General features: G+C 33.0%; 2 protein-coding genes across 2 annotated transcripts; both read left to right on the top strand.

Moving 5' to 3' along the window:
• Nucleotides 1–1,925: 1,925 nt before the first annotated feature.
• Nucleotides 1,926–7,137, top strand: LOC129891583 (probable LRR receptor-like serine/threonine-protein kinase At2g23950). The gene is made up of 11 exons (XM_055966991.1): nt 1,926–2,443; nt 2,539–2,671; nt 2,788–2,859; nt 2,956–3,099; nt 3,524–3,595; nt 4,305–4,364; nt 4,485–4,582; nt 4,671–4,805; nt 4,881–5,225; nt 5,597–5,976; nt 6,379–7,137. The coding sequence occupies exons 1-11, from the start codon at nt 2,356–2,358 to the stop codon at nt 6,757–6,759; spliced, it is 1,908 nt and encodes a 635-aa protein (XP_055822966.1). The 5' UTR covers nt 1,926–2,355; the 3' UTR covers nt 6,760–7,137.
• A 7,533-nt stretch (nt 7,138–14,670) lies between these two features.
• On the top strand, nt 14,671–22,520 carry LOC129891584 (autophagy-related protein 18b). Its single transcript, XM_055966992.1, has 11 exons — nt 14,671–14,862; nt 14,964–15,037; nt 16,362–16,435; nt 16,534–16,643; nt 17,863–17,954; nt 18,217–18,329; nt 18,530–18,649; nt 20,461–20,606; nt 20,924–21,031; nt 21,229–21,294; nt 22,065–22,520. The coding sequence occupies exons 1-11, from the start codon at nt 14,804–14,806 to the stop codon at nt 22,198–22,200; spliced, it is 1,098 nt and encodes a 365-aa protein (XP_055822967.1). The 5' UTR covers nt 14,671–14,803; the 3' UTR covers nt 22,201–22,520.
• Nucleotides 22,521–22,746: the final 226 nt, after the last annotated feature.

The raw sequence follows: 22,746 nt of genomic DNA on the forward strand, positions 1-22,746 counted from the left end.
TAATCATGAATGTATAACTAAATCCATGTAAAAATAAAGTACTACACCTACAAAGAGGATTACTTTATTCTGACTAACTTATGAATTTTTGTCATACCAACAACTTTTCCAAGTGTTTTCCTCTTTTTGTAACAGAAAAAATAAGAAAATTTTGATTTGCAAAATCAGATCTTATTCAAGTAATTAAACCAATCAAGGATTAACTTTATTCTATTAGAGTGGTATCCAATATTTGTTTTGCTCCCTCTTAATTTGAATTCGTGTCGCCTAAGATCAATCAAAGCAGGAAACGCTTTTTATTAAAAAAAAAATTCTGTTTGATATCGTTGAAACTTCGAAATATCTAGTTAAAAATGAAATAAATTATATTTATTGAAATACAACCCTCTAGAACTGTTTGGTTGAAAAGAGAAATATTTCAAAACTATAATCCTGAGATTATACATAAATAAGTTATCGAAATTATAATTATGATCTTAATACTTGTCTTAACTAATACCTACAGTCAAACAAGAAATAAATAAAAACCTCAAATTTAAATCAAAATAATTGATCAAAATCCTTAGAAATTCAAGACAAAAATTAGTACTATATTTTTTTCAATTATATCCTTATATTTTATCTTCTTAATAATGTTCAATATTCAACAGACATTTATTAAATCCGCATAATTTAGTAAACTACATATTGTCTTTATCAATTTCTTAACATTTACATATACTCCTTATATTTTAATTTGTTTGTCATACTTTTTTTGTAGTTTATTTTTTAAAAAAATGTTTGTCTCTTTTTTTGATAAAATTAAAAAATATTTTGATACATTTTACGTATTTTAAATTTAAAATTATATATATATTTTTAATTTCTGAAACTCCATGCAAAATTAAAAAATCATCAAACAAATTTAAAGAAGGGAGTATGTACTTCCTATAGTAAGTTAAATTACTGGAATGAACTTTAATGGTTGTTACAACTTACTATTTGTATTAATTTCACGAAGAATTCAAAATATAACTTTAAAAAATAAATAAAATAAATTAAGACTATTAAACATTGGAAAAGGAAATATAGCCTTAATAATTACATACTATTGTCAAGTCTTTTCTTAGTAGACTATCAGAAAGAACAAAATTTTATATAGAGTAGTAGAGTAGTACTTGCAGAACCAAAACAGTGTGTTTTCTCTTTTTCTTACAATAACTCCACAAAAATCCTTCACATATTTTTTTTTTCCTGCCTTTTCTTGCTCCTATAAACAAGTAGTAATAATTTGTTCTTTTTTATGGTAATATTTATGGTGAAGTGAAAAATATTTATTTATTTTTAATTAGAAGTTTTAAATTTGAATATTGAATATAAAATTATGTTAGTAAAAAAGCCTACATTCATAATATGAGACTTTACGACATCAATTTAAATTTAGTGAATTTTTCGATCCCAAATTTTATATTTTTTATCCTAAGAAATTCATCAAATTTTGGCATCATTTTGATTATGTAGAACCCTAGTATGGACAATAGTGGAGATAGAATATGAATTATGAGTTTAGTCGAACGCAACAGTTTTGATACACATTCTATATTTTTCTTAGAAAGTCCGTTGAATGTGTATAAATCATTAGTTCAAAACTCAATAACATAAATGATTACCGTTCCAAACTCATAAGCTTTTCTCCTTAGATCTGCCTTTGAGTACAAATACCATTTGAGAAGGAAAAAAATGATCTTTTTAGAGAAAAAGGTGGATCAGACAAATATTTCTTCATTCGTAATCAGATATTTCAAATTCAAGTACTAATGAGTATAGATTCAACCTTTTTTTATAAATTTATTCCGACTTTAATACAAATATCGAATATTTTGAGTAAAAAAAAGGTTCCCTTATTTGAAAGAGGGAGGAAGGAGATTGGTCCATTGTGTTCCTTTTTTCTTCAGTAGACATATTGCTGTCCCTCTCAAATTCTGAGCTTTAAAAAAAAAAAAAAACCTCTCTTCCCTCTCTTTGAGTCCTCTCACTGTCACTGATTTTCTTCATATCATCTCCACCTGATTCTCTTGCACCAAAAACACAGTACAAAAAAAAAAGCAAAAAAATTGGAAAAAAAACCCACCAAATAAACTCAGATAAAGCAAAAGGAGAACCAGAGTTAGTACAAATACCAACAAAATTGACAGACTGATAAAGAACCTGTTCCTTTTCTCTCTCACTCTCTTCACTTTTTTTTAAAGTTTTTTGACTGAAAAAAGAATCCATTTTTAATCTTTTTTATGAACCAAAATGTTAAATAAATTCATGGAGTTTGCTTAATATGTGTATTGAATCATTTGATTTCACTTTCTTGGTTTATTATCATCAATGGCTTCCATTTTCTTTATTTTTTTTCTCTCTTTGCTTCTGTTTTACCCTATTCTTTGTTTTGCATATGAAGCTAGGAATCATGAAGGTAAACAAAAAAAAGGAACCCATTTTGTTCTTTTTTTTCAGTTTTTGCTTTTCAAGAATTAATTTATTTTTTTGGTTTTTTGTTTGGATGTTTAGTGGAAGCTTTGATTGCTATAAGGAGAAGTTTGGATGACCCAAAAGGAGCTTTAAGTAATTGGGATGAAGATTCTGTTGATCCTTGTAGTTGGGCTATGATCACTTGTTCTTCTGAAAATCTTGTTATTGCACTGTATGTTTTAGTAGTTTTTTTTTTTTAATTTTATGGTACTATATGATAATATTGGTTGTTAAAGATTGAAACTTTTACTGTTTTATCAAACTGAAGATATTTATTTTTTTTGGTAGAGGAGCTCCAAGTCAAGGTTTATCTGGGGTTTTGTCTGGGATGATATCAAATCTTACTAACCTTAAACAAGTGTAAGAGACAAACTTTTTATGTTTTTTTTGTATATAATTTCAAATTCTGATGGATCCCATTTGGTTAAAATTTCTTGTATGTTGAAAATTATGTAGTTTATTGCAAAACAACAACATTTCTGGGCATATTCCAAGAGAGCTAGGGAAACTTCCCAATCTTGAAACATTGGATCTGTCTAATAACCATTTCTCTGGTCATGTTCCTGATTCCTTGGGTCTGTTAAACAGTCTTCAGTATCTGTAAGCTTATAAAACTTTCACTTTTTTCATTTTGTGTGATTATCAAGATTACTTTTTTGTTTTTAGAGTTGAATTGTCAAACAATATCACGTTTTTGCGAGTTTGCTACCTGAACTAACACGAACACCAACTATTTATCAAAACACTTATTAGTTGTTCCTCTTTCCTTCCTAAAATATCACCATGGTTCAGGTAGGAAAAAAGAATAACCGATAGTCGTTGGTGATGGTTTAAGAAGTAAAAAGTGATTGAGAGTTTAGGAAGAAAACACTTAAAAGTGAACTTTAGTTTGTGTTTGCCATTATCTCTTGTTTTTCTGAGTACCCTTTTTCCTTTTAATTGTTGTTTTCTCATGTTGACTATTGTTTATGTTTTATCTTTTTCTTTGATGTCTTGTTCTGGGGTTTGTCTTGTAATGGAGTAGAAGGTTGAACAACAACAGCTTGTCTGGTGCTATTCCTCTTTCTTTAGCCAGAGTCCCTCAGCTTGCTTTCTTGTGAGTATACTTCTTTAAATCTATCACTTTTGTTTGATTTTGTTTTATTCTTTTGTCTGAATGTATTGAGAATTGAGACACACAATCTTCACTGGAATTATCTGGTCACTTTCTTGAATCAGCCTTGTGTTAAAGTTTTTTTGGTTTAAAGGAAATTGAATAGTTTGTTCTGTTTAGGGGTATTATTGTATTTTACCTTATTATTCACCTTTATTTTATTTAGTATGACTATGATATTTAATGAACTTTAATGAAAGTCGGGATCCTAACTTGCTTGGGACTAAGGCGTTGTCATCGTCGTTGCCGTTGAATAATGTGTTCTGCTTAGGGGTCTAATTATATTCTAACTTATTTTTCACTTTTACTTTATTTAGTACAATGATGATATACAGTGAACTTAAATGAAAGTGGGGATTCATATTGCTAATCCCAACTTGTTTGAGACAGAGGTGTTATTTTTGTCGTACGTATAGTGTGTTCTGTTTTTTTTTTGTAAAGAAAATGAATAGTGTTCTGTTTAGGGTTATTATAATATTTTAATTTATTTTTCACTTTTATATTATTTTGTATGACTATAATATGCAATGAACTTAAATGAAAATGGGGATTCATATTGCTGACCCCAACTTGTTTGGGACTGAGGTGGTGTTGTTGTCGTCATCATTGTCGAATAATGTATTCCGTTTTTCTGGACATCTTAATCTTTCAGGGACTTGTCCTTCAATAATCTGAGTGGTCCTATTCCGAAATTTCCTACCAGAACTTTCAAGTATGGATTCTCTGCCAAACTCTTATTGTGTTACATTATAATTGTGTGTGTTTTTGTACGTAGAAATCGTCGTGTTTAAGTTCTAATTGTGATTATTCTGTATCGTTAATGTTTTCGTAGTGTCGTGGGTAACCCTTTGATTTGTGGAAATCACTCCACCGAGACTTGCTTTGGATCAGTGAACCTGATGCCCCTTTCGTTCGACATTGATTCCACCGGTAAAGTTTAGACAATTTTCTCATGATTCAACAGTGTTTAGACATAAATACGATTTAATTCTCTTAAACTTCTTTCTGTTGTAACCAGGTAAGCGCAACTCGAAAAAACTAGCCATTGCAATGGGACTTAGTATAAGCTTCATCTCGCTTTTCCTCTTAGGATTCGGATTCATAATTTGGAAAAGGAACCAAAACAGGAAACAGTCTATTCTGAACATTAATGGTGAGTCACTATTAATAATTCCTTGTCTATTTGACGACGGTTCAAAGTTATTTATGTTTGGTATTTTTGTTCCAGATATGCAAGAGGAGGATCTAGTTAGACTAGGGAATCTCAGAAGCTTCGCATTTAAAGAACTTCAACGTGCAACAAACAATTTCAGCTCCAAGAACATTCTTGGTGCTGGAGGATTTGGCAATGTTTACCGTGGAAAGTTGGGGGATGGTTCGTTGGTTGCGGTGAAACGACTTAAAGATATTAGTGGAACTGCTGGAGAATCACAGTTCAGGACGGAATTGGAACTAATTAGCTTGGCGATACATAGAAATTTGCTCAGGTTAATTGGTTATTGTGCTACCCCAAACGAGAGACTTCTCGTGTATCCTTACATGTCTAATGGCAGTGTGGCATCAAGACTTCGAGGTAAATACTTTGTGTAGTCTTTTCATCCAATTACATGCCTTACATTCTACTCCCTTTGTTTCGATTTGTTTGTGAGGTTTTGACTAGACACGGAGTTTAAGATAGCAAAGAAGAGGTGGTCTTAAACATACCATGTAGAACGTTAGATATTAAACAGTTGCCAAAAAAGGATCTAAGACAAACAAATTGAAACGGAGGGAGTATTTTGTTTATTGAAATTCTTGCTTATTAGATCGAAATTCTTGAAGGAGAAGAGTTTTTAATGCTATTATCTCTATAAACGAAAGGAGTTCTCAAATTCAATCTTACGATCTTAGACTTTAAAAAAAGGATGAATTGTACACATTCTCAATCTATTTTTGTGGTGACAGGAAAACCAGCACTAGATTGGAATACTAGGAAGAGGATTGCAATTGGAGCTGCTAGAGGTCTTCTTTATCTCCACGAGCAATGTGATCCGAAGATAATCCACAGAGATGTGAAGGCGGCAAATGTCCTATTAGATGACTTCTGTGAAGCTGTTGTTGGGGATTTTGGCCTTGCAAAGCTCCTTGATCATGCTGACTCTCACGTTACCACAGCTGTTCGTGGCACAGTTGGCCACATTGCTCCTGAATACCTTTCCACCGGTCAATCATCCGAGAAAACAGATGTGTTTGGATTTGGTATCCTCTTATTGGAGCTTATAACTGGAATGAGAGCTCTTGAATTGGGAAAAACTGTAAACCAGAAAGGCGCAGTACTTGAATGGGTATGTTTCTTTCTTCATCTACCAGTTATTAAACTCTATGTTGCTCGGACTCTGCAAAAAGGTCACTGCACCCATGTCGGATCCTCAAAAAATGCACTACTTTGAGGCTTCGATACTCATGTGTTGTCATTTTTGAAGAGTCTGAGCAACCAATATTTCCTTTAAATAAAAGTGAAAAATGAAGCTCCAGTTAACACCATTTATTTAGTGATTTTTTAACCTATGTTGGTCGGGACTCTTCAAAATGTAGACGGGTGCATGTCTAATCCTCCAAAGAAAGTACATTTTATGATAATTCAACATGGATGCACCAACATTTTCGGAGAGTCCTTTCAACAAAAAGAGTCTTGTTTAGATTTTCTCATGAAATGCTGCTAGATAACTAGAGTGGCTCAATGGCAGGTTAAGAAAATGCAGCAGGAGAAAAACGTTGAAGCGCTCATCGACCAAGAGCTTGGGAGCAGCTACGACAGGATCGACGTGGGAGAGATGCTACAAGTGGCTATACTCTGTACTCAATACCTACCATCCCACCGTCCCAAGATGTCGGAGGTGGTCCGGATGCTCGAAGGCGATGGTCTTGCTGAAAAATGGGCTGCATCTCATAACTATGATGGCTCAGGCACAAACTTTTCTCTAACCAAAAACAGTAACAAAATTCAGAGCAAACATTCTATGGTCCCTCTTGGATATGATGACAATGATCATGATCATTTGAACATGTTTGGGATGATGGATGATGACTTTGACACACATGCCATGGAGCTTTCAGGTCCAAGATAATAACAACATATCAACAACAACAACATACTAGTGCAATCCCACAAGTGGGATCTGGGGTGTGCCTTATGTACGTGACGACTGATGTTTCTGATAGATCCTCGGTTCATAATAGAAAAATATCCCGAAGGGGAAAAAATAGAACAAAAATAGGTACTTAATTCTTTTCAAATTTTTATAAGTTATTTTCACAATTAACTCTATAAAACGTATGTTTGTGAAGAAAAAGAAAGTTGTTTTTAGTTTGTTGGTTTTCTTTATATGCCTAGATGGTGTGAAAATAGTACTTTGTCATGTTTGATAAGTACACTTTTAGGAGTTTTTTTTTGGGTATAATGTAAATAACCTTCTTCATCAGAAGTATCAATCTTTATGAGTAAATATAGTCTTTAGCACTATATAACTAGTAACTTTCTTTATGTTGGCTTGCCTTTGGTAATGCTTTTTTACTTGTAATTGAGATGTTTGTTCTATAATTGAGAAATTTGTGATAGTCAGTGATGCACGGTTCGAAACTCTTATGTTGCCTGCCTTTTGGTAATGCTTTTTTTTTAAAAAACTTATAATTGAGATGTTTTTCCTATGTTTGTGAATTTTTCGATGGTTAATGATGCACGGTTCGAAACTCTTACATTTCTTGCCTTTTGATAATGCTTTTTTACTTGTAATTGAGATGCATTTTTTTTCTATATTCGAGAAATTCTCAATGGTTAGTGGTGCACGGTTCGTAACTTGATGAATAAAGGATTTGCTCTTCTATGTTTCTCCACTTAATACATATTAGGTTTCGACCACCAAGTCATGATGCTTTCCCGAGGGATGTTCTCTTTACATTCCCGCTATAATTAGTTGTAATTTTTTCATTAAAAGTCTTCTTATAACCTCTACAAAGTTACTACCATATGTATAACAAAGTTATAATTAATATTTAGAAAATTTAATTATTATTACAAATTTGTAAGTTTTTAATTAGATGACCGTAAAACTTTATTTGATATTTTAGAATTTGAAGCAAACTAATTAAAGCTTATTACATATCAATAAGATTTTTGAAAACATGAATTACGGTATTATATTGCAACAAATGGCTAACATTTTATTAACTTTGAAGAACTTTTCCCAAGTTATATAGTAAATATTTGACTATTTGCCTACATAACTATAAACTATAAACATGTATATATGACTAGTTATATATTGAACACAATATTTTTAAAGGGCCTTTAATTTTATGGGCCTAAAATATATGCTTTATTGGTTTTATCTTTAGCCACCGCGCATATACTTGTATCAATAACTGTGAGAATAGAACTTTTGGTGATCTGCTTTCTCACCAAAAATTGGAAATAGTTTTGACAAACTGGACAATCATGTTCTTCATTAGGTGTGATTTTTCTGTGGCGAAGGATGTAATTATTCACTTGGCTTCTGAACTCTAAACTAATCTCCACTAAATCAGCCTCCCATCAAGCTAAACTATAAACTTTCTCATGACTTCTATACAAGACCACCACCACCATTACCATCAATCAGCCTACACAACAACCTCGATAATGATATGATGCTGATTGTGATGACGACTCTACATCCTCCCCTTTCTATCATTGGCGACATCATAATGGTCCCACCAGCATCTCTTTCACTGATTCTTCCTCCATCAGAAATGACCACATATTGATGATTTCGTTATTCCGGTTACTATCAAATCGTCCATCTAAAACGTTGCTCAAATGTCTATAGTTGTGTGTTTAAAAAAGTAAAAGATTTACCAGTACCAAAAATGAATCACGATCAAATTTGAAAGAACATACCTTTTTAAGTTATGGAGGGTTTGAAAGTAATGTTGATATTTTTTTAAAAATGATTTATATCTAAGTGAGAATTTGCAGATATATCCGTCAATCTTTTAATTTAAAAACAATCTTAGATTAATTTTTTATTTTAAAAAATATTATGTAACTTTTAAAAATTACGCTTTGGAATTAAAAAAAATTAATTTTCGATTTTTTTTTTTAAAAAAGTTAGGAAATGTTGTGTTAATAGAAAGGATAAATATACACTATTTGCTGAACAATGAGAGTATATCTACCTTAAATCACAAAATTGTGGACATATTTACCCCTTTTCTTTATATATAATACTCTTGTGTCAACTCAATATTACATAAGACAAGTTTCAACTTAATTTAATGTCACGATCCAACTCCGTAGGCCGTGACTAGTATCCGAGTTGGACACTCGTGTACGTATCTGTTAGACATCGTCAAACTAAAACCAAACACACTATGAAGGCTTTGTGAAAACAGGACATCATCTCAAGCGTTACATACATGTATTAGGGTAACCTGTCTCCTGAGGAATCACAATCAATTAAAACCTCATAATACACAAGCCGACAAGGCTGTCACTACATACAACATCCTAAAATACAAGTCATATATGCATAACCGAATACATATACACACAACCCACACATATGTCTGCAAACCTCTAAGAGTATCAAAAGTATCATATGGCGGGACAGGGCCCCGCCGTACCCCTGAATTAAACATATATATACATCAAAAAGGGGTCTATACCAAAAGTCTAGGCTCCGAGACAAAGGACCACTCCAAGATAGCTGAATAGAAATCCTAGGCTGGCGGATCACCGAAGCTAGTACCTATACCTACGGGCATGAAACGCAGCCCCCCGAGGAAGGGGGTCAGTACAAGATATGTACTGAGTATGTAAAACATGAAATACAATAGGAAAGATCATAACTTAAGTAGAGAGCCCAAGAGACAAGTATGATAATCAAGAACTCACTGTACCTGTGCCTTACGAAGCAAATCATGCATATCATTATCATATATCGTATTCAACCCATTATGGGACTCGGTGCCATAATCGTATCATCATATTATCATATCATCATATACATATACTATACCATATCTGGCCCTCTAGTGAGGGACTCGGTAAAGATGTAATAAAGCTGTGCATGATAACATACCCGGCCCGGGACTAGGTGAAAGAGGTAATAACAGTATGCACAAGTAGAATATCATGAGCAACCATATACAATTAGATTATCGCCTGAGACTCAATATAATAATCAAAATGAACCATCATTTGAAAAATCAAGACAATAGTCATCTCAAGTACCTTTTGAATGTCACTATAGACCATATCAAATGGAGCCTTAGGAATCATAGACATGTATCAAGATAATGCGAAATAGCTTAGGGAATCAGAGACATTTGTCATCGTAGAGTCTTTAGGAATAGGAGCTTATACATCAAACTACTATTCAACATATAGAAGGCTCGAGGGCAGTAGCTCAACAACTTTAAGAGTTTTAACATCCAGAAGTGAATAAGGATGATGAATCATGTTCAAACTTATGAATGGAATTACCCCAAAGCTCATATCATTCATCACTTACGTCTGAGACATGCCAAAAGAAAGAAGGGATAGGTTTTACATACCTTCAACACTTATTCGCAACATAACACGCATACGCTGCCCAATAGTGTCTCAACCTATATTAAGATGTCAAGAACTATGGTTAAGCTACAGGAAGGTTTCAAAACGCACTCCAACGTTAGCAGCTCATTTATAGAAAATTAGGTGATATTTTCCTTATATTTAAGCCAACTACATAACAACCAAGTCAACATCAACAACCACATGTTCAAGTGCTATATTAAAGTTAGCCAAGGCAAGATTCAAGAATGTTCCGAAATAGCCCGCACACTATTCCAAATCAGCCCACACATTACGACGTTCCATAATCTTTAACATAACGACTACGACGTAATCAAGTTACTCTTAATAATCTACAGCCATAACACTTCATCGGATGACCTTACAACAGTCCAACAATTACAATAATACTATAGCTTTAACTACTCTTAGTCCTTCAATTCAACAAGAACAACAACACAACCAACCAGATCGTTCTCAATACAATAAAATTATAACTTTAAATATCAAATTCCTTCACTTTCATCATATAACCAATGGCAACAACTCCAACATTAATCGAAATTAATCTATCATCTTTAGATTAGAACAGCCCCAACAATTATAACCATACAATGTTTAATCGTAACCACACTTAATTTTTCAATTCAACACAACTCCAACTTGAAATATCAAATTCTTCCATTTTTATTATATAACTCATGACAACAACAATCAAAGCGTTAATTAAAATTGATTCACCAGTTCCAAATGAAACAGCCCCTACACGGCTTTAACAACATTCCAACACCAACATACATAATTTCATATCTCTAATTCACATTTACACATTCACAACACGTCCAAATTCATCCTAAAACGTATAGAAAATGATTAATTCTTACCTTAACAACTTGACTTCTCAACTTGGCTGAAACGTGTGGATTGCACGTTAGGTCTTTTTGCTGACTCAATGATTAATTCACGTTGTTAATCACCTCTAATTGGTTGAAAATACCTTATAAAAATAGTGTGGAGATCGAAATTTGGGAGCTTGCTTGCTCAGCCATAGCTGTGAGTTGCCATGACTTGAACTCTCTTTCTTTTTCTCTATATTTTCCTCAAAGAAGAATGAGCTAAAATGAACTCTTAGCCATTAATTTTTCATTATATATACAACCCCTAAGAGTGACATATGTCCAGCCTTGACATGTGTCCCATGGTCATCCATGGTAGCCCCTAAGAGTGACACGTGTCTAGCCTTGACATGTGTCCATTGTGGACATGTATACTATCATCCACCCTCCAATCATATTCTGCCACATGTCTTGGTGGGCCCCACTTAGTGGTCTAATCAACTTAATTAATCTCGATTAATTCCTAATCCCACTTAATAATCTAGACCAAATAAAATCTATAACCAATTCGTGTATTAATTAAAATCGGGAATAAAAATCTCTATCTTGCTTTCCAAAATAATCTTGTCCATTACTTTAAGAAAGTAGGTGCATCACCTCCTTAATTCCTGCCATAAGTTCGTAAGTAGTTGGATCACCTACTTGCCTTTTTTATATTTAAATGCAGTCCACACATTCTAAGTAGGTGCATCACCTACTTGTTCTTTTTAGTAGGTTGACAATTAGTCTTACCTTAAAAACCTGTGTGATCCTTGCTACTTAAGCTAGACGCGTACTCAAGTAGCTTAATTATGTAAGACATCCAAACCAGTAGCTTAAGCAAGTAGGTCGATTAATGTGACAAATTATTTGGCCTCGAATCCCTTTCAAATCCTTCCAAACCTATTTCAAACCATCACTACTTCACATAGAACTAGTCTATGCAAGATATGGGGCGTTACATTCTCCTTTCCTTAGGATCATTTGATAACTTCATGGATAACATGAATCACATGACAGCTTTAGAGAATCTTAAAAACGTTTTGATGTACAAAAAGTACGGGATATAACATTTAAGTTAATATAATTAAGGAAAAGAAGAATATAAATTTATAACCCCTTTTAACAATGAAATTTTACTTGAAAGTGAAGATCGATACACTAGTCATTCCCAAAAGAGAAAATTCAAGTATCTTGAGTCTATACTTAAGAAGACAAGACGATTGACGATGATGTCACATAACATATTGGAGTGGGTGGGTAAAATGGAGGCTCGTCTCTGGGGTACTGTGCCATAAGAATGTGTCGCCAAAGCTAAAGGGTAAATTTTACAGAGTCGTGGTGAGACCAACACTTTTATTTATATGAACGCGTGTTGGTCAGTCAAGAATGCACACGTTCATAAGATGAAGGCAGCGTAAGGATGCTCAAATAGATGTGTGGCATACTAGAGAGATATAATTAAGAACGAAGTTATACGAGATAAGGTGGAAATGACCTCCGTGTCGAACAAGATGAGGAAGTGCATTGTTATTTTGTTGTCTTTTTTCTCTCCTTTACATCCTTGCTCTTTGGAGCTGATGGTCTATTAGAAAATATTTTTGTCCCGCAAAGATAGAAGTAAGAAGTAAGATTTCCAGACCCTACGTTGTGGGATTTCACTTGGTTGTTGTTGTTGTTGTAAAGATTGCGTATATCCTACCCTTTTCAGACCCACTTGAAAAATTACACTAAATATGTTATTATTTGTTTAGATTAAAAAAATCAAAGTAAAAATGCAATTATTATAAATGAAGAAAATAATTTTAAAAATAATAATATATAAAATACAAAGTAGCCTCTCTATTTCGACACATTTTCTCTTCTCAACACAAACTAGCTAGTATTTCCTTCTCTCTTCTCAATTTTAAATTTGATTATGACAATTGACAACAATATACAATAAATATAGTTTTTGAAATTTATTGCATGAGTTTTTTTAGAAGAAATTCGAACAATTCTGTTTTAAACAAAAGTGATCAATGAAGAATTTTGTGTTGCACTTCTATCCTTGCTGTTATTTCTATTTTATGAACATCGTGTCTATAATAAATGATCTTATTAATTTGATTATCACTTTAGCATATTCACAAAGCGAATCGATAATACATAAAATCGATCTGAACCAACTGATGCACACCCCTAGTGTCAATATATAATATTATATCAATTTTAAAAAATATATACATATACATTTAATATTACTATGAAATCACAAATTCACGTGCCCCGTGTTTTAAGCTATAAAGTCGCCGAGCATTTAGAAAGCCTAAGCTAGCTAATTTGATTTTCCTTGTGTTGTAATTCTAACTTTGGTAATAAAATGTTCCTTAATTACCAAAAAAATTGAATTAATTTTAGTTAATAACCAATTCTTATTTCTTTTAATGATAATTTATGTGTTGAAGTATAGAATCTAATTAGTATCTTTTATTAGCTTTTGAAAAAATAAAATAGCTTCACGTTCAGTGATATTTAACATTATTATTCTTATATTTTGGAAACATTAATCTTTAATATTAGACTAACAAATGACATCAGTTTCTAAAATATTTGATTCTTAAATCGAAAGTTAATTAAATAGAGTAATTTTGATTCTTTTGCTGGAATATTCAAAATTTAGCATGATTATTAATAGTATTTTTGCTTACTTACTCATCGTATTATGCTAAGTTTGTATCAGATATAGTTTTATGAATAATAAAATATAACATAATTCCTACCTGAAATAATCAAATGAGACACGTTTTAATCAATTGAAGGTGAAATATTAAATCGATTTTGATCTTTTAGGTATCCAAAAAGTTAACATTTTTAGTCTTCGTCAATTATTTGACAAATTCAATCTGTTAGATTTAACAAAAATAGTGAGAAAAAAATTATAATAGTAAAAAAATTCTATCAAATCCTAAATATGCAACAGAATTAAAATAAAAAATAACATAAACTATAAAAAGCGTACCTCTAATAGTGATTTCCCACATTTTTCATAGTTCTCATCAATTCTAATCAATAAAATTCGATAAATATTTGATGGAAATTAAAATCGTTAACTATTAATAAATTTAAATAACCAAAACTATTTAGTGCATACTCAAAAGACTAATTTGAACCTAACCTCCAATATAAAGAATCATTTTTGTCATTTTCTCAAACTATCTGCATAGATTATGGTGGAATAGTTAGGATTCTTTGGTCTTAATAAGATATTTTGAATTTCAGATACAAAACAAATTATGTCTTCGTCCTTAAAATAGGCATTATATGCTTATTTGAATTAATCGAGGTTCAATTTAAATATCAAATACCCCTTAATCAGATATCTTGAATTTTAATTTGAATTCAGAAAAAATTATGTCACTATCCTAAAAAATAGGCCTTATATGCACAATCAAATTAGTACGGATCCAATATAAATATCCGACATATTTTAATCAAATGTCTCGAATCTTAATTTGAATACAAAACATTTTATGTTTCCGTCCTAAAAAATGGATCATATAACTCCAATATAGATACCGAAAAGTTTTTTTTAGTAAACAAAACAAAAAAAAACACAACACAAAACAAAAACTCTTTAAACACTGCTAACTGCATCTTCAAGCTTTCTCTGCAAATTGATTTTCTTAAAAAAAAATAAAAATAAAAAAGAAGATTTAGGATCAGATGGCAAATCAACCCTTTTCTTACCCAATTCTTTGTGCTTCATTCAATCAAGACAACAGGTAATCCTCAATTTTACAAGAATTTTTTTTAGTGGGTATTAATGATTTCTCAATCTTGATTTAGCTATTTGTTGTAATATTAATTTTTTTGCCTTATTTAGTTGTTTTGCTATTGGAACAAGGGAAGGGTTCAAAATCTTTGATTGTAATACTGGAAGACTCCTATATGAAAGAGGTAAGTAGCGATCTGCAGTTTTTTTTTCCCAGTATTTACTTATGAGCTAAAAAGGGTTTCTTCTAAGCTTATCAAGTTTTGATTTTGATTTGAATATTTTAGAGAAATTAGGAAGTTTATTTGCTTTCTTGTAAAGTTTTAGCTAGAAGGAAATTCAGATAAAAATGGTATCTTTATTTAAAGGGTATAGCTGACTCGAACTTGTTTGAGATTGATGTGTAGTTATTATTGTTTTGTTGCTTCTTTGTAGTTGATAAATCAATATCCAGCTGAAAAGTTCAATAATTTAGTGTAAAAAATGGAACCTAAGTGATGGAATGATCTTTAAAGTCATGATCTTTTTTTGTTGCATTTGTATTACAAAGTTTTATATAATTGTGGTGTCCGGGATAGCTTGTATGTATCTCGACTAGTTCCTTGGGCAACTCTATCAATCAAGGCTCGGAGAAATAAATCATTTAGTGTTTTTGCCTCTGCTAGGATTTCAACTTGAGACCTCATGGTTCTCAATCCACTCTATTGTCCATTAAGCTACACATTGGGTGCAAGTTAGTGATATAAGCTAGCTTCAGTATCCTCACATATTGATTTTTTGTCAACTGCTGTCAAAACACATTTTGTGAAGTGTTATACTGCTCCTGTCATCTGAGATAAAGTCAATTGGAAATCGTGATTGGAGTCGTGGTTTGAAGATGATGATTTGATAATTATTCGATAGAAAAGGGTGTCTTGGTTGCCGATACTGAGGTTGAATGAATCATACCACCTGGCAACAATAAAAGTGGAGTTTGGCATAGGTCAAAGGAGGAATTCCACGTTAGTAAGGAAAAGACAGTTCCAAATGAAGGACCCTGGGACAAGCTTCCCGGTATCCAAGTGTCAAGTCCTGAGGGCTTGTGGAGCATTAATCATTGTAGAAATGTTGTTTAGCTCAAGCCTTCTTGCAATTGTTGGGGCTGGTGAACAGGTTCCACAATTTACTAAGTTCAAATTTTTTTGAAAAATTGGAAAATTGCACAACTTTTAAGTGTAGTTGCTTTCTTGTAAAGATCAGCTAGCAGGAAATTCAGATAAAAATGGTATCTTTATTTTTATTGTATAGCAGACCCCAACTTGTTTGAGACAACATGTGGTTGTTACTTTTTTGTTGCTTCAATGGAGTTAATAATCAATATCCAGATAAAAGTTCAAATATTTAGTGTCAAAATGGAACCTATGGGGTATAACAATCTTTTAACATCATGATCCGTTTTGTTGCATTTGCATTACAAAGTTAGGGATACAAGATAGCTCAATATCCTTACAAATTGATTATTTTTGGTAGCTGCTGGAGCATTTATTTTAGTAGAAATGTTGTTTAGCTCAAGCCTTCTAGCAATTGTTGGAGCTGGTGAACAGGTTCTGTAATTTACTAGGCTCTAATTGTAGTCCTTTTACGTATTCATTGATCTACTTGATTTCTGATCAGTTTCTTATTACTTGTGTCGTTTCAACAGCCGTCTTTGTCTCCTCGAAGATTGTGTTTGTTTAATACTGTGACTGGAGTAGCTCTTGAGGAACTAAACTTCATAACTTCTATCCTTGCTGTTCGCATGAATAAGAAAAGGTAAACTACATTTGCCTCACTGAACATTCTCGTTGTTCGTTTTTTTTATCTGTATGACATGTTGTATCCAGATATTCTCTCAGTAACAAAAAAACTTGATGTTTTAGAGGGTTAACTAGTTTGGTTCAGAAAAGAGTTGTAGATTAGATTGAGTGGAGCTATTCTCCTGCATGTTGATTGCCTTTTTGGTTTATCAAAGGCAGAGTTTCTTGCATGATAATGCTAAACTATTGATTTGAGTCTGGCTGAACGAGTTAAGGAATTCCGAGGTCCTAGAAGGTGGATTCTATTATATCCATAATGACAATCCGTTCATACTTTTTACTCCCTTCGTTTCAATTTGTTGGTTTGGTTTTGACTTGACACGGAGTTTAAGAAAGTATGAAGAATTTTGAATCTTGTGGTCTTAAACTAAAGATATGTAAAATATACCAAAAGACTTCTCCATATCTTTATCTTAATAAAAAAAAATTATACAATCGATATTTTGAAATGCAGAGACTATAGTCTCATCCTGGCAGAGATGCAAAAGCATTCTCCTTAGATCCAGCTTCTGACCATTACATGCTAATCTTAAACATGACCGTAAGGCTGTTGCATTTTTCATCAAGTATAAATGGAACAGCGAAATTTATCTGTACTATTGCTGATTACTCTATATGTCAGATATCTTTTTTCACTGCCCTTAAGTGAGAGTCACTGGCGATGCTTCGTTCATTCTGCTAGCTGATACTATATTTTTGTTCTCATTGAACTGACAATGGTTACTGTCATTAGTCTGAGATCATACAATTAAAACGTCCCGTTGTGAAAAAAGACTTACATACTCCCTCCGTTTCAATTTTTTTGTCTAGTTTTGACTTGACGTTAAGAAAGTAAAGAAGCCTATTGAATGCTGTGGTCTTTAACTAAAGATATATAGAATGTACCAAAATGTCCTTTAATCGTGTGGTCTTAAACATACCATGTGAAATGTTAGAATTAAAGAGTTTGCCAAAAAATGAAAGAGACATTCTTTTTGAAACAGACTAAAAAAGGAAAGTGAGACAAACGAATTGAACTATGCACTTTGATTCTGAATCAGAACAGAATGGATATATTTGGTCTTTGTAACTTGATTGTTAATGCCATGCAATTCTTTTGTCAATCTTGATTAACGTCATATTTTGTTATTTTTACCTTGTCGATTCTTTTTCAAACAATGTCCTCGAATTTGCAGATTGATTGTCATATTGCAGGAGAAGACATTTATTTATGATATAAACAGTCTTAAGATACTGGACACAATTGATACGGTATCGAATCCAAAAGGTCTGTTTGAAAGTCTTTTGTTCAAGTTTTAATGGCTTCACTCTCAATCTTGTATACTAGATTGGATTAAAACATGACTCAAACAATAATTGGAGATGACATTTCCCACCCCGCCTGAAAAAGATCAATAGAAGAAGAAAGAATAAAAGAAGTCACTGCATTATACCTTTCAAGTTTTTGTTTAATGAAGTTAGTAGATGCTATAAAGTTTCCAGTTGGCCTAGCACATTATCTTATCAACAAGTTCTTGTTTCAATTTTAGGACTTTGTGCATTTTCACCCAGCTTGGATGGTTCATTTTTGGCTCTTCCAGCAAGTACAACCAAAGGATCTTTGTTAGTCTATAATGTTTCCGACCTCCGTTTGCACTGTGAGGTCGTATTTCTTACTGTTATGTATTGATCTTACGCGATCATCTATAATAAGATCAACGAGTTTGAGATGTTATACATTATAATTATGAAGAGTTTAGCTTTTTCCTAGCGTTAAACCAACTATTTTACCAGCATTTTCTCTTTCTTTTCTTTACAAGATGGAGGAGTTTATCTTATCTCGGTTACTGTGATAAAATGCAGATAGATGCTCATCGCTCACCATTGGCAGTCTTGAGTCTTTCATTGGGTGGGACTCACATTGCAACGGCATCTGAACAAGGGACCATGATCAGAGTTCATCTTGTTTCAGATGCAACTAAGGTGAACCCTCAAGCACATTTGTATCTAAATGTGATACTAATAAGTACTCCCTCCGTTTCAATATGTCTATCTTACTTTGCTTTTTAGTCCGTTTTAAAAAAACTCCTCTATCCTTTTTTGACAATTCTTTACTCCTAACTTTCCACCTGGCTTGTTTAAAGACCACAAGATTAAAGGACATTTTGGTATATTCTACATATCTTTAATTTAAGACCACAAGATTCAAATGTTTCTTTATTTTCTTAAGGTGAAATGGTCTGATGGACCCTTGTACTTGTATGAGTTTGTATTCTGGACCCTCCTACTTAACCATTTCCCAACTGAACCCTTGAACTCAATTAAAATGAGTCTTTTAAACCACTCTGACCATTGACCGAGCTTATGTAGCATTTGTTTCGCTGACCCAGTTATACCGCATTGTATCACACTTACAAAAGCGGGTGGAAGCTATGAATTTGCTTTTAGAAAAAATTAAATAATAAAAAGAAAAAAGCAAAAAACAAAAGTTCCCAACCCTCCCGTTTCTTCCGCTACATCTCCACCTTCAATGGCTGTTTTTTCCCCCAGAGAATTGCATAAATAAAACTAAACAAACTAACCTTATTGTTGTAGCACAAATGAGCCGAAGGTCATGTAAATTTTTGAGTATTCTTAATTGTATCGATTCTTTCTCATAATTCATGAATACCTCAGTGAAATGAAGGAAGGGGGAGTTTCAGTGTTTGGAAAGTGGGGTTTATGTAGTCTAGCATCAGAAATGGGAAATCTGAGGAGATTAGAAGTGAAAGAGAGTGAAGAGGAATCACAAATTGGGTTTTCGATGAAACCCATATGGAAGAAGCCATTGATTATCAGTAAGGAGTTTCGATGAAACCCAACCTTCTTCTTGTCACCTATTAGCTTATTTGGTAGAGACAAAGATGTTAAACAAAGGACAACTGAGGAAGAGGAAGCATAGAAACCCTAAATGAAATCAATCCCCGTTGATTGTGGTTGTGGGCTGGGGGAGGTGGAGGAAAGGTGAGAGAAATGGCAATTTTCTTTTATTTTTTATAAATAGAAAACTTATTATTTTTGCCTTTTATTTAATATTTTTGGTTAATAATTAAAAAATAGTTATGAAGATAGTTATGACATGTAATTAATATACATGACGTGGATGTGACATGTCATTTATGTAAGGGAGAGTGAGCTACACACATAGTTGGAGGGGTTTAAAAGTCTCATTTTAATTGAGTTTAAAGGTTTAGTTGGTAAATGGTTAAGTAGAAGGGTTTAGAATGTAAACTCATAAAGGTACAAGGGTTCATCAGACCATTTCGCCTTTTCTTAAACTTGTGCCAAGTCAAAATCAGGCAAACAAATTGAAACAGAGGAACAATGTTTGAATTGCAAAGTCATGTACGAAGTTTACTTTGTACAAGTGGTCTAACATTGTATGGAGTTTTCTTAAACTTCGTGCCAAGTCAAAGCCAGACAAACATTGAAAAGAGATGATCTTTGTATGAAATAGTTCACTTTGCAGTTCCAACAAATATGACTTTACCGTTCTTTCTAAACAATATATCAAAAAAATATCAAGTCCTATTTGGAAAAAATGAGAACGAAAATACAGGTCGTTAAAGTAATCACCTTATCAAAATAATAGGTAGTTACCTAGTGAGAAAGTACTGTTCACTCATAATATGTTATGTTACATGTCATTACATTGTTAGTAATTGATGCTTCTGTGTTACAACTTCATTTGAATTATGTCTTTTGATTGATTGTTATTTCAATACCTTAATGGATCTGGTCGTGTCCATTGGCAGTCATATAGCTTCAGGAGAGGATCATACTCTTCAAATATCTTTTCTTTGTCATTCGCTCCAGCAGCTGAACTTCCGGATATTCTTCTTGCAACTAGTTCTTCTGGTTCTGTTCATGTTTTCTCTTTGGGTTCACCCCCAAATCAAAGGTGAGAACTCAATTTCGCTAGTGCAATTGAGCATGGACTCCAACATCTTTTAGGGTTGTATAAGCATCTCGAATCCGAACATTAGCTAGAGAGAGCAAACAATTAATATACTTGTTTCCCTTTCTCATCCTCATTTCACTTTCTTGTCTTCTTTTAGAATACAATTGAAGGGCTCATTTGGCCATTAGAATTATTCACTTTTTTCCAGAATGAGTTTTTACATCAGTATGCACATCTCTATTTCGTATTCCAAGAATTAGCCCTAATTTACTTTGCTTTTTTGTTGCTCTTCTTACTTCTACTGTAAATTGCACAAGGTCTTCTGGTCTTCTAGGATCAATAAAAGTACCTCATACTATTAACGATGCCCTAGATCCTGCTCAGCATTGCATACTGCATCGTGCTGTTCCGGCTGGAGTGAGAAGGTATTGTATTCAATCCTCACAGTATACCAGCAAATTTTGATGTTTGACATATACTAAATTGTCTTCTATAGTCTTCTATTGAATTCAAGTTGTCTTTCTTCAGATTGGACATTTATTAGCCTACTTTTCTAGCTATATGAAATAAATCTCGGTGAAATTTCTCTCATCAAACTTTTTCTGTAAATACTATCATGCAGTAACACATTGATCCGCAAAATAGAGAAATTTGACGAGACAGCAACACCTGAACATGTGGTACTAAGGTGAGAACGTGATTGCGTTTCCATTTATGTGGCACGTAGTTAATTATGATGCATCGATGTGGATTGTGTTCATTTTTTTTAAGCAACTTCTAAATTTTGAACTTCCGTACAAATGTTGAAGGTCTTTTTTTGGAGGGGTTCCTATCAAGTTCGCCCTATTTCGTGATAATACTTTCACTAGTATGATAAGCCTCTAGCAATGAGTGGCCGAAGTGCAAATGAGATTCATTGTCACAATACATATTTTTTTATTTTTGATAATAATAGTACTTCGGAAACAATCTCTCTACCTCCCAAAGTTTGGGGGGAGGAGGGTAAGGTCTGTGTACACACTACCTTCCCCAAACCCTACTTGTGGGATCACACTGGGTATGTTGTTTGATTATAGCTAAGCTCGAGGTGTCAACAAGACGACAATGCTTGAGTTATTAGTTATCTGATCTTCAGATTCAAAGAAGCTGCTTGCCAAGTTATCCAAGCATCTTGATTTCTTAGAAACATTCTAAGCTTTTTCAAAACAGAGAGGGGTTTCTAGAACAATTTTTTTCAACAGAATTGTTGTGTTTTCTTTAAATGCTACTCATGTTGCGGGTCATGTGGATGGTAAGTGAGAATGCTGTAGTATGTATGCCTTACTGAAAGATCTATTGGTATGTTATATCGTCGTATTCCAAGTTACAGTAAATTCTCTGTGTTTGTGCTTAGAATATTTGATGGATCTTCGGAATTCTAACTCATCTATCTACTTTGATCTGTATTTGATTCCGTAGAGCCACTATATCTATGATCACCTACAGAGGATACTTCCTGGAGTACGTCTACAACGTCAACCATCAGAACAAGTCTTCGTGGACCTTAGAACGGGAATTCAATCTTTTAACAGCAGAAACATCCTCGTTATCATGAAAAGTAAGATCACTCCGTGCACCAATCGTCAGCTTCTTCAAACTTCAAAGCTGAAACTGCAGCACGTCCTGCTCGAGTTGCCATCCTATCAGCCAATGTACCTTTTTTAAAGAAGGAATTAAAGGGCTCATGGCTTGTCCAGTAGAACACTTTGTCCAAAATTGTATATGTTATGTGCATATAACTTTAATGTTATACTCTAATTCTACTCATGATAGTCCATCTATGTATCAATTGTATGGTCAGAAAACTGAAAATTGTTAAATTTGTGGAAGTCCATTTGTAACATTAGTCTTACTATACATTGAAATGTAAATTTACTTATAAGTTCTTAATCACAATAAGAGTTGTCGATGTGTGGTCAGGAGGTCATGGCTTCAAGCAAAAAGACGATAGTGTTGTAGACATTTAATACTAAAAGACCAAACATAAAAAGATTAACAGAGGCAGAGGTAAATTTTTCACAAAGGAGTTTATCATCTACTATAATATACGTAATTAAAAAGAATTGACCATATATATTGTATACGGTTCTATCAAAGGAGG

This window comes from Solanum dulcamara, chromosome 6 (genome assembly GCF_947179165.1).
Source record: "Solanum dulcamara chromosome 6, daSolDulc1.2, whole genome shotgun sequence".
Lineage (NCBI taxonomy): Eukaryota > Viridiplantae > Streptophyta > Magnoliopsida > Solanales > Solanaceae > Solanum > Solanum dulcamara.